The sequence below is a fragment of the Argopecten irradians genome, unplaced genomic scaffold (genome assembly GCF_041381155.1).
Source record: "Argopecten irradians isolate NY unplaced genomic scaffold, Ai_NY scaffold_0510, whole genome shotgun sequence".
NCBI lineage: Eukaryota > Metazoa > Mollusca > Bivalvia > Pectinida > Pectinidae > Argopecten > Argopecten irradians.
The window spans coordinates 30,498-42,423 of record NW_027187977.1 but is presented as its reverse complement, the minus strand read 5'-3'; the positions used below and the strand labels follow the sequence as shown (position 1 = coordinate 42,423).

General features: G+C 34.7%; 1 protein-coding gene across 1 annotated transcript; it reads right to left on the bottom strand.

The window, feature by feature from the left end:
* Positions 1-495: 495 nt before the first annotated feature.
* Positions 496-9,222, bottom strand: LOC138312890 (uncharacterized). Its single transcript, XM_069253612.1, has 7 exons — positions 8,402-9,222; positions 7,220-7,284; positions 6,169-6,636; positions 5,207-5,698; positions 3,988-4,114; positions 3,530-3,660; positions 496-3,072 (listed from the first exon to the last, which is right to left on the bottom strand). Exons 2-7 carry the CDS (start codon positions 7,220-7,222, stop codon positions 1,894-1,896), a joined length of 2,400 nt encoding a protein of 799 aa, XP_069109713.1. The 5' UTR covers positions 7,223-7,284; positions 8,402-9,222; the 3' UTR covers positions 496-1,893.
* Between the last annotated feature and the right edge of the window lie 2,704 nt (positions 9,223-11,926).

The following is an 11,926-nucleotide window of genomic DNA, read 5'->3' as shown; positions in this document are numbered from 1 at the left end:
TGTCGTTACCTGCAATCATTACATATGCCCCTGTATAGTCAACGGGAGGGGAGTTGCGTTCAAATTAGCGTAATCGCAATGACGTATGAATACAAACGCAGTGCAGGTTCGGACTACTTCTAGTTCTACATTGAATATGTCTGTATCCCATATGCGTTCATACCACCTTTAACGCAATCAAAACACTGTTCAATCTCTATATAGATATTACACTTTGTTTCTTTTTATAATAATACAGCGATGTATAAATACATACGAAGTTTGGTAAGCCTACATGTTCTACTCCATCGAAGACCGGACATAAACTTAGACCAGTGTTTGAGACAACAGGGTCAACGACGATTTCGGTATCGGATCTATCCATGACAAGTGATCATGATCATGAATTACTAATTGAGTACAGTCCACACTGTAGCATAAGATTAATATTATGAACTTTGTAATTACTACATGCAGAAACATATATACATAATATATGGTCATGCTACATGTAAAGATACGGTATATGAAACACAGCTGTTTGGCTCTATAGAGATTTTTCTCTCTATATATGTAATACTGTGTCAATATATAAAGAGAGAAAAATGTCTATAGAGCCAAACACCTGTGCATGAACCACATGTAGGCCTATGTGATTCATATCATCTCACAATTCATTGCATGCACAGGACAGGAAAAGGAATGGATGTATACAATGTAGAATAGTTTGGTTTGATTGAAAAGTACCAAGAAATAGAGTATAAAACAGTCCGTTAATTATTTCTACACAGTTCATCAAGTGAAGAAGATCTGGTGGAAAAGTATACCTGATGAATACTGAGAATAGATATATATATAGATGTAATATACGATCGATATGTATACATATATTTACAAATAACATATATATACATGCAGTAACCGTGTTGATCATGAGCAAAGTAATATAATACAGACATGTCTCAACATACAATTTGATGTATCTCGACTAGCACCGATTCCAGTGATCGTTCATGTACTATCACATATTTCATACACATAAGAATATCTTTATAAATTACCCAAAGAAGAAATAGAAAGCAGTTATAATATATATATATAGTAAGCTATTAGTCCACCTCTTTACGTATGTTCTGAATATTTAGATATACTGTGCTCTCCTAACTCTCAGATTATGAATAGATTAGTAGTATCATGATATTTATTTATATATATATAGTTTGGGATAAATACTGTATTTATCTCAAATTATTACACGAGAGGAAAGTTAAAATCAACCGATCATTACCAAAATTGACACGACCACGTGTTTATATTTGTACGATAAAATACCCCATATGGTGCCCCATGTATGCATTTCACTATTTACATCCACTATTTTTCGATTAATACATATTTTGTATTAAGCTTTATATAAACTATATATAACCTTTGACATGACACATTTATAATCTGTGAAATCTAACATGTATCATATACTAAAACAATTATAGAACATTGTATTGTTCACCGTTTGCTCAAAACTGCCCTCTCTCTCGGCCACGCTTGTTTTGTTTATGTATCCGGGTATCGAACATATACATATACACGAGGTATTTTTAACTATGCAAATCAACCCGTTCTATTTTAAGAATTCTTTACTAATTGATTATGGCGTTATTATCTTCATTGGAAAGAAACCAAATGAAGAACCTTTCATAAGGGATGTTAATGTATATTTTAGTAAAGTTTGGTGAAAGCATAATGGGACTTTAAATAAGTTAATAACACATAGAACCTGCTTCACCTAGCCTGTTATGACTGATTAATGAATGATATAATAAACCACTGCTTAAAGATCTTGTATTGAGTAATTACAGTCAAACTAAATAAACTTTTACACCGTTTATCAAATCTTTGATTTTTCATTCATCTTTACACATTTTTGTTTTTCAACCGACGAAACGGTAGAGACGGTTTGTGCCTATATATCATTGTAGACAGATTTTTGTAGCTGCCATGGTAAGGATTGCGATCGCCAACCAAACTTTTACATTTCAACTGACGTCCAGGCTGCTCTTCAAATGCATTTGTATCAAACAAATCATTGGCAACTTTCTGCACATCAATCTTGTACGAAGGTAACTTGTGAAAGCCTTTTCTCTTGCGGACATCGCAGATCATGTCATAATGTTTAACAGCATCCACAAGATGGGGGAACTCCTTAGAGTGTGCAATAATGCTCTCTTTCGTTTGAGATCCTGTACAGGCATTTTTGGTATCTCTATTGATCATTTCCACATACTCATCTAAAGCCATGTTGTTGTTTTTTCCTCCAGAAATATTGACACATCTGTTGGCTATGAGGCGTTCAGCTTGTTGTGGTGGAAGTGTTCCGGAAACCAATCCAGTTAAATGAATGCTCCCAATAAGATATTTTGTTTTGTTTACCTTATTGTAGATCGGGGTTTCGTATTTTGCTGATCTCACGGACCTATGCCCATCTGCCATGTCCACAGCAGTATCAAGGTTTTTGTGCAAGGCTGCCAATCTGAACAGTAGAATTACATAGTTGTAAACTTCATCCTCTTTGACTGCATTTGAATCTGGTGACTTTTTCGGAACTTTGTGGATTTTATGCCCATGGTTTGCTGACTCATGCTGTTTCAGACTGTTGACAAAAGCATAAGTTTTCTCACAGTAGTGGCACCGAAATCTCCCATCTACAGCACTAGATACCCAATAGTTTTCTTCGTGGTCAGGATCTTCCAAGACATTTCGTACTGCCTCAAGTACATCATCAGAATCCTCAAAAAACCACTTATTTACAATGCCTATTGAGACATTATTTATCCAGTCAATTTTTGCATCCTTGTTCCATTGACTCCACTCTGCAGGTATGGGGATAGGATCTGTCATATCCTTCAATCCAAACTCTTTGTAGAACAGCACACAGCACATCCCATCAAATATGGTATGATACAACATTTTGTATGCCCTGTAAGAGTTTTTTACTTCCGCTTTCACATTTCGAGCATTAAGGATGTTTCTGAAATAGTATGCAGTCCCACGATCGCTGCCTGATGTTGTGTTGTAGGTTAATCTACAGATTGCCTGAAAAACAAATAAAAATTTAATGTACTAAATCAACCATGAAACATTGGCATTAGTTGAAGTTTATTAATGTGAACAACTTATATAGTCCTATATCACAACTTATCCAATCTGATAAAGATGTATACAGAATTTACTGAAAATTCTATCTAAAATAATCCTATACTATAACTATATTGAAGACGCTCACTATGTGGTGGAATTACATACAACCTGATACAATGTAACAAATAATATAAACTGGTACACATGTAATTATATGAGGGTAACATTGGACCAATTGATGGATGGAAAACGGATGCATTCTATTGTTTGTTTACTTTTTAATTCTATCCATATAACTCAATAACAAAATCAATAAAAAATTCTTTGTTTAAACTTTTTGTGGTCATATTGCTTTTCTATATGGGTTTACAGACATATATGATAAACAGAGCACTAAATATCCTATTTTTACCTCTAAAAAATTCATCAGTCTGTGGAAGTCTTCAATCTTTGATATGAAGCCTTCTAAACGATCAATGCTCTTTTCTGAATTGGCCATAGCTTGTTGAGCTCCTTGGATACGTTCATCAGTCAGGCGATCTCCTGTAACACCCACATTCTCAATAAATGAGTAAATCTTACATTTGTTTAAAATTATCAAAAAACTTATAAACTGACTCAAAACTTATTTAATTACCCATCTTAATTAACAAGATTTCAGCTATTGTGTTTTCAACCTATTTACATTATAGCTTACCATTCGTATACAGCCTTTATAAATAAGCAGTGTTATTTTGAGACAGGTTATCCTTGTAGTACCTGGTGGCTACCTAACAGGACAATATATATGATGTCATTTATGCATGTACAACAGCGATCCAGAAGACCAATTTGAGTGAAATGAACAGCATTACAGTAAATTACAATTACCTCCAAAGAAAACTTCTTCCACAATATCTCCATTGGCTTGGGGTACATACTTCTGTGATAGGTCTTTCAAAAGTTTGATGACATCCTGTGTTTTTGTTTCGTTACAGTCAAACAGGCCAAGTATGTGCTGCAAATTAATTTAAAATTAAAATACCTGGTATGAATTCTATGTAGCAATGGTGTATGTTGTAGACATAACTATCATTTAACAAGAGATCCCAGAGGGATCTTGGCGCCCACCAAAGAATGATCTATGTCTGACAATGGAAAGAGGGATCTTTTCCCTGCTTTTCGAACTTTTTCAAACACACTACATATTAAATTTGAGACAGATCGCTATAGTACTTTCTAAGAAATAGTGGTAACAAACTTCAACAATGAAATCTAAGATGGCGGCCGGTTGGCCATCTTGTTTACTGATTAGTCCCAAAAGGCATTATGGATCAGTCCTTAAATGTACTATGAACAACTAGGGTACAAGGGAACCTACATATGAAATTTGAGAAAGATCCCTTCTTCACTTTTTGAGAAATAGCAGTAACAAACTTTAACTATCAAAATCCAAGATGGCCACCTGTCGGCCATCTTGTTGACCGATCGGTCCTTAAATGTACTATGCACAACTAGGGTCCTAGGGGAACCTACATATGAAATTTGAGAAAGATCCCTTCAGTACGGACGGAAGGATGGATGGACGGAAGGACGACAGGCGATTTGAATGATGATGGTACCGGTGGGCTAAAAACTTTAAAAAAAAAAGAAGATATTGTTGACTTCTTATTCCAATTCACACACATAAAGCATATAACATTTTTTAGGTAAAAATAATAAAAAACTAAACTGTAGTAATTAAAATATTATAAACACTCAGCTATAACCTATCCAACCAATGACATTAAAAGAAATTGTGACAAATACACAATACCACTAAAGAGTCAGTTTTTCAGAAAATTGTCAGTTTAGGGATAATGAAGTCTGCTGAACCTGCCTATATTCTTAGGCTTTTTAAGAATAAATTTGTCTTATACATTAGGTATTAGACAACATTTAAAAAAAACTAATGATATAGGCAGGTTTAGCAGACTAGGGATAATGACACTCAGACAAAATACAGGTCATTATTATGTCATTTGTAGAGTATAATGCTGATCTGTTGTGTTTTCAGTAAAATACAGGGAAATGATTTTCATTAAGTCTTATCACATCAAATATTTATTACCTGTTGTGTCTTTGTTCCTGAACAATAACTGTATTTATGTTCAAAGTGCTTTGGATAGACTTTCTCAAGCAATATATTCATCTGGTCAATATTCTGTATGATTGCACTTGACACCAGGAAAGTTAGTTCATCTTTGAGTAAGATTTGGTCTTGCAAAGAAGGAATGAAGCTTGATGGTTTCAAATCTCCTACATCAATTACATTTCCGACATCATTTCCTGGAAACTCTCCCTCAACATGAACACGGTCCACAACACCTATGACATTGAACAAGTGTAGAGAGATAGTCTTTTGTACTGAAGTCCTGTATGAGGGCACAATGTTCTTGTCCCAATTATCCCCAACTAACTGGAATTTCTTTGTTCCTCCATTTGACCATTCATCTTTGATTCTTATTAGATCCCTATCTAAGCCATCTTGCCAGGTAGCCATTCTGTTCCTCATAGTATCCGCAGTTACAGATCCTCCAATCTTTGCAATCCGCTCTATGTCCTGTAATAATTCAATGTTTAAATTATACTTAATCAGCCCATAAAGAAAGAAAATGTTGTCACTGTTTGTAACTGCATAATGATTTCATAGAAAAAAGGACTCAAATATTTTTAGTGAGATCTTGGTCCCCACCAAAGAATGATCTAGCTATGTTTGATAATGGAAAGAGTGATCCTTTCTCTGCTTTTCAAACTTTAACTATATACTACATATACAATTTGAGACAAATCTGCTTTAGTACTTTCTGAGAAATAGCAGTAACAAACTTTTGCTATCAAAATCCAAGATGGCTGCCTGGCGGCCATATTTTTTCCCTATCAGTCTCAAAATCAGCATGACACTCCTAAGGACAAAGGGAACCTTGCAAGTAAAATTTGAGAAGTATTCGTGCAGTCCTTCTCGAGAAATAGCGATAACAAACATCAACTGCCAAAATCCACTTTACAAAAATACACTTTGAACATCCATACCTTGTATGTGCATCCTCCATGCATCATCACTAGTCCTGTGAGGTACTGTACAACAGACATTTCCCTAAATCTGCCATGTAGAGCAATAGCTGTTGAATGCATTATGTGCAGAAATGGTTTCTCTCCAAGTTCAACAGGAATGTCTGAAACAATGGCCGACACAACCTTCAATAGATGAGGAGTACCAACTTGAAGTTCTTTGTTCAAGGAATCCCAAGAAAACTTCAGAATACCCTCTTGTGACTTCTGCTGCAGTACAGTGTTGCTGTTGCGTTGACAAATCGTCCTGGCTTCCTCAGAAACCATTCCTGCCACTGCTGTTACTAGCTCATCAGGTGCAGTGTTTTTCACAATATCAATGAGACCCTTTTCAACATTTTTTTCACGAAAGATTACTTTAAACATTTTCTGGTAGTCCTTGTTTGAAACGAAATGAGACTTCTTCCCACTCTTGTAGTGTATGGTAATCTGTTAATTAAATAAATTAAATGATAAAATATATTTAACATGTGTGCAAACTAATGTGCTTTTAAAAATCATTTAAAATTCTAACACAGCTTCTTTAAGTATAACTTAAATAATGAAAATGAAATCTATGATAGTAGATGGCCAATCATATGCTCACTGACATTTCACAAATGAATTAAATTAAAAGTTTAAATGTGTGATCTTTAATCAATATTGCAAATATTTTTTATAAATAACCCTATCATGTATGACTTTCACTTAATAAATTCTTACTTATCACAGACAATAACCCAATAGCTAATATATCAATTGTAATACATAGTTGGCTAATATAAACTTTAAAGTAAAAACATGAACAATTGAAAATAAATTTAATAAACACATGCTTTAACACAGACTTACCTTGTAAAACACATCTGCTAAAATTACATGAAGTCACATACTTTTTCCAGAATCTTCAAATTATTTTTCCTAATGGTTTTTGTAATATGTAATTGGTAAGATTACAAAACTTGTATAATAATTTGATATCGTGCCATTTGTATTTTTATTGTTGGATGTTTCTTTTTGTTTGTTTGCTTACCATTTGTTACGAATTTCATAATAGTTAACAGTATCCTTGTGGTTTGTGATGAATACGACAGAAACCTGAAAACAAATCATATAACAGGTAATCAGATATTCATGCAAAATAGATAACACAACTGTAATTAGCAACATCACAGGCATACATATAATGTATATACATAGAGGATCTTACATGAGTGGCTATGTAATATGAAATTTATCAAACGAGTTCAATAATTTGATATGCCACAAGCCTTTAGGCAAGTGGCAACCACAAGTCTTTAGGCAAGTGGCATACCAAATTATTTAATGAGTTTGATAAATTTCATATGATATAGTCACAAGTGTAAGATTCTATTTATCACGTATCTTTTATTAACAGAAATATATGTGAAACTTTTTCATTTTGTCTCTATATAAAACAGTAGTATCAGGTATCGGATGTAACGTTTCCGTCTACTGAGACAATCATGTGACGTCATATAAAGATTATGACGTCAAACTACCTACGACGTCACAATAGTGTTATTACACATGTGTCTCATGATATTTATGACATGGCCGTGGCTAGACTAGCCAGTTATGTGATAAACAGAATGTGTATACATATAATCTGTGGTAACATGAGAAGGTTCAATGAAAGGTACAAAATTCAATTTAAAAGCAAAAAACTTATTTTGAAAACCACTTAAGCTTGCCCGAATTTGAGATATTAATCTAATTTTACCCAAAACAGGGTAATCAACATTTAAACCGGGCAAGTTTACACCAATTTTCACTAGCCCGAGAGCATATTTTACTGGTCTCGGGCCATTGGACCTGGGATATTTCTTGCCCTGAATTATTGAAAACAGATTTTTTTTAAATTTAAAACAGCAGTAAGTCCTAATTATGAAAATATGCCTATACTTAAATTACAGGTTTAATTCAAAACAACTGATAAACTCAATATCTAAGCACAGGTACCTGACTCACTTTCAGAAAAAAATATAACTGTACTATACAGTACATTACATTAGTGTACTACCTGGTTGGTACAAAATATATTGGTGTATTCAGACTTATTTTAATTTTAAATGAGTCAGAAACCTTTGATCTATTATAAGCATGCAATTAACACGTTAACTTTTAACAAACAGTCTAAAAATCTATTTCTAATTTTGAACAATTTTCTAATCTTCACAATTTATATACTTACCTCAACTTCACCTTCCAAACTAGGGTCAACATTTTCTGCCAGCACGGGTGCCAACGATCTCCTGACTGGCTTACTGAACGTAACAGGTCTGTCTTCTGTTGGTAACTTCGGTTTTGGGACTGGGTTGCTAACCAAAACATCAAATGGTTCTATTTTTACAGCATTTACAGGGGAAATTGGCATCAGAATATCGGACATACTGCGGATTTTCGCAGCTGGCTGCTGTGGACTACGTTGTAATCGTTTCTGGACAGTTCTCCTTTGAGGTGAAAGTAAATTCAGGGAAAATCTATCTCTAGTTGTCGTGTACTTTGTCCTTAGTTCTGTTCGTAATGACATAGCATCCCCTTCCATTTTACGCACTCGTTCCACCACCCTATAGCACTTCTGACACACCCCACTTACATTTGGACGAAATTCAATGTCCGTTAAAACCTGTCTGATTCCGTCCTTTCTTTCGTTGTTTAATTTCAGCTTCATATCATTTCTTTTCTGTATCACTTCCTTTCCATCAGTCGTCGTTTCCGAAAAAACGAATGAAAATCCACATATAACGCACGCATTGTCTAAAAAATACACCCGTTTAGGTGTGACAGGCGCTGGCAAGGACGCCATCTTTATTATGGTGACATTCGGGACTCTCGGATACTATCGATTCGAATAAGACTAATCACGACGGGTGCCGAACAAAATAAATCTCTGGCAAGATTTTGCCAGTCGCGTTTTGATTGGTTGGTTGAAAGGTCATTTGAACATGACCTCCCTCGGGTGGCCGTCAGATCTCCATAACGTAGTGTATAATGGGGATCTGTATTTTAATCAGATTGAAGACAATCGTCATCGTCTCCAAATGCCCCTATTGCATGATCGTAAAAGTTCTCTTCTTCCAATCTGATTAAAATACTGATCCTTATTATCACTACGTTTGATAAGAGGGATCTGAGAAAATCCCATGGGAGGTCATGTCCAGGTGACCTTTGGAAATGGCCAATCAAATTGCTATACTTGCAAAAATTTTCACATAGCCTGGAGGCCCTACCCATAATTCCTAGCGGTGGGTAAGGGCGTGGTACACGTCCGATAATGGCGGCCGGCAGTAGACAGGTATAGGGATACGATAAAGAAACGTGTTTTCCATGTGTTAAATTGGTGACATAGGGAAGCTGCGTGTACATGTTTTCTCCATCATCTATTCTAACAGTACAATGTGCTAATTTATCATGTCATGTATGATAATGGTAATTTTATGATGGATTTGTAACGCTCTGAAGCATGCTGTCGTTTTATACATTTGACAGTTACCAGTAGGCCAATGGCATGTTCGTGAAGTTAACTTATATGGACGACATCGTGAAACTGGTGGACATGTATTTTCTTCATCATCTATTTCACCAGTGCAGTGCGTTAATTTAGCATATGTGCAATATATCCATTATTTATATCGCTCTATGTGTTTTGTTTACTTTTGACAGTTACCAGTATGGCATATTCGGAACGTTACCAATTATGATAGAGTCACGAAAATAACAACCTTTATCTAAGTATATAAGCAAATCGTTTCCTATAAGTATAATGATACTATTAGAGGTTCTGGTGGTTCAATTCCAAGGGAACCTAGCTGCTGTCATTATACACATTACAATTACATTAATGTATCACCCTTTCCCTTATATAGAATTCAGATCTATAATATGCCATGCTGGTAACCATTTCATTTTCTAAAATGTACTACTGATTATGTAGTGCTCAGGCAAAAGCCAACACATTGACTTTGGAAAAATATCATAGCTAATTTATTATCAACATCTACGGGTACATGTATGTACGTACATGTAGAAACATGTATCACCAGGGCTTATTTTGGTTCTATCCATGAGCGTACTTGGTAATTTTGATCATTTTAGTGTACAATAATAGTCAAGATACATTGCACAGTCTTATAATTCATCGGTGACCAGGTAGCTCATGATCAGACCATAGAGCACTTGGCTAGTGTTCGGAGGGTCCCTGGTTCGAATCCCGGTGTGGCCGCTAATTTTTCTCCTCTCCTGTTACAAATATATGCTAAAGATTTACTTTAAGAAAGTCGTGAATTGCATTTAATTCAGGATTATTTTGAAATACATGTCGACATACAATGTTATCACGTGTCAGCTGACCATGATAATGAGTGAAGTTACACATACAGTATACAGAGTAATTTATCTAAACTGAATGTCAGTGTGATCAGAATACAAATGTATAAAGCTGGAATAGCCAGGATTATTCAAGTGAATCAATACCATACAATTATGCTGGAATAGAGAGGGATCCGGATTAAATGGTGGCCTGTTTTGACAAGTTATACACAATCTTCCATACCCAAAACGTATTATGACATTATAGAACCTATATTTTTGTTGAAGGCATTTGTCGAAAATAATCCGTGTTAAAACTTTCGCTTAATGATTTTGATTTGAAAGAGGGTACACTTATGTAACTTATATATGTAAGCAATTACTCTGTACCAGAATATTAAGATTCATGGCATGAAAATGTCAAAATTTGGATTCAATATGTGTGTAATTTTCTATCTCTGTAATATTTGTAATAATAATACTAGATCACAACAATACCACTTTGATATATATTTGTAAATACTCACCGTATTTGTGCTGCCTTCCATGGCAGAGTGATACATGACAACACGAGGCGAACCAAATTCGTCTCATCTTTCAAGATAAAGGTAACTACTTCATACGCATGGCCAACCCAGTTGAAATTTCCACCAAAGTATATAATCATACGTGTCTTTCACTGTGATGTTTTGTTTACTTGATGGACGTTTGCATACGATCAGTGATATGTTATCTCTTGCTGGAGAGCATTGCTCAATATGTAAGCTCTTCATTAGTAATAACATCCTGTTGAGCTTTCGTTGATAATGTAGCACTCAGGGCCAAAACACGTGCAGAGGGAAGCACAGACCTTAAATTTACAATATGTTTAAATTCAGGTCTAATATCGTGTCCCCAGTCAAGCATGCAATGAAACACGTCAAAAAACAATAACTTTCCTTTGGTTGTTTTCTATCAATAATTTATTTATGTTTGCATTGTTCAGGATGTTTTCTGGATGAGAAATTCAATGCATCTTCAAGCTGCAAGGAAAATTGACAAAGTATTTTATTATCATTGTATTGTTACTTTGAAGATAAAGAATAGAAATGTTATGATTAATACTCTTCACTCACGTGTATCAGATGTAACAGAATAGGTAAGATAAATAAGCCCAGAATATGTTTTGATAGGTAACTTGTGGATTTGACTTAGCTTTCATATATGCGTTGATCTCCTACATGTACCCGTAGATGTTGATAATAAATTACCTATGACATTTTTCCAAAATCAATGTGTTGTCTTTTGCTTGAGCACTACATAATCAGTAGTACATATAAGAAAATGTAATGGTTACCAGCATGGCATATTATTGATCTGAATTCTATATAAGGGAAAGGGTGATACATTAATGTAATTGTAATGTGTA

Coding starts and splice junctions, on each gene's coding strand:
- LOC138312890 (XM_069253612.1), bottom strand. Junction 4,115..5,206: donor CAGGAACAAAGACACAACAG/GTAATAAATATT, acceptor ATTAATTTGCAG/CACATACTTGGCCTGTTTGA. Junction 3,073..3,529: donor GACTGATGAATTTTTTAGAG/GTAAAAATAGGA, acceptor TTTGTTTTTCAG/GCAATCTGTAGATTAACCTA.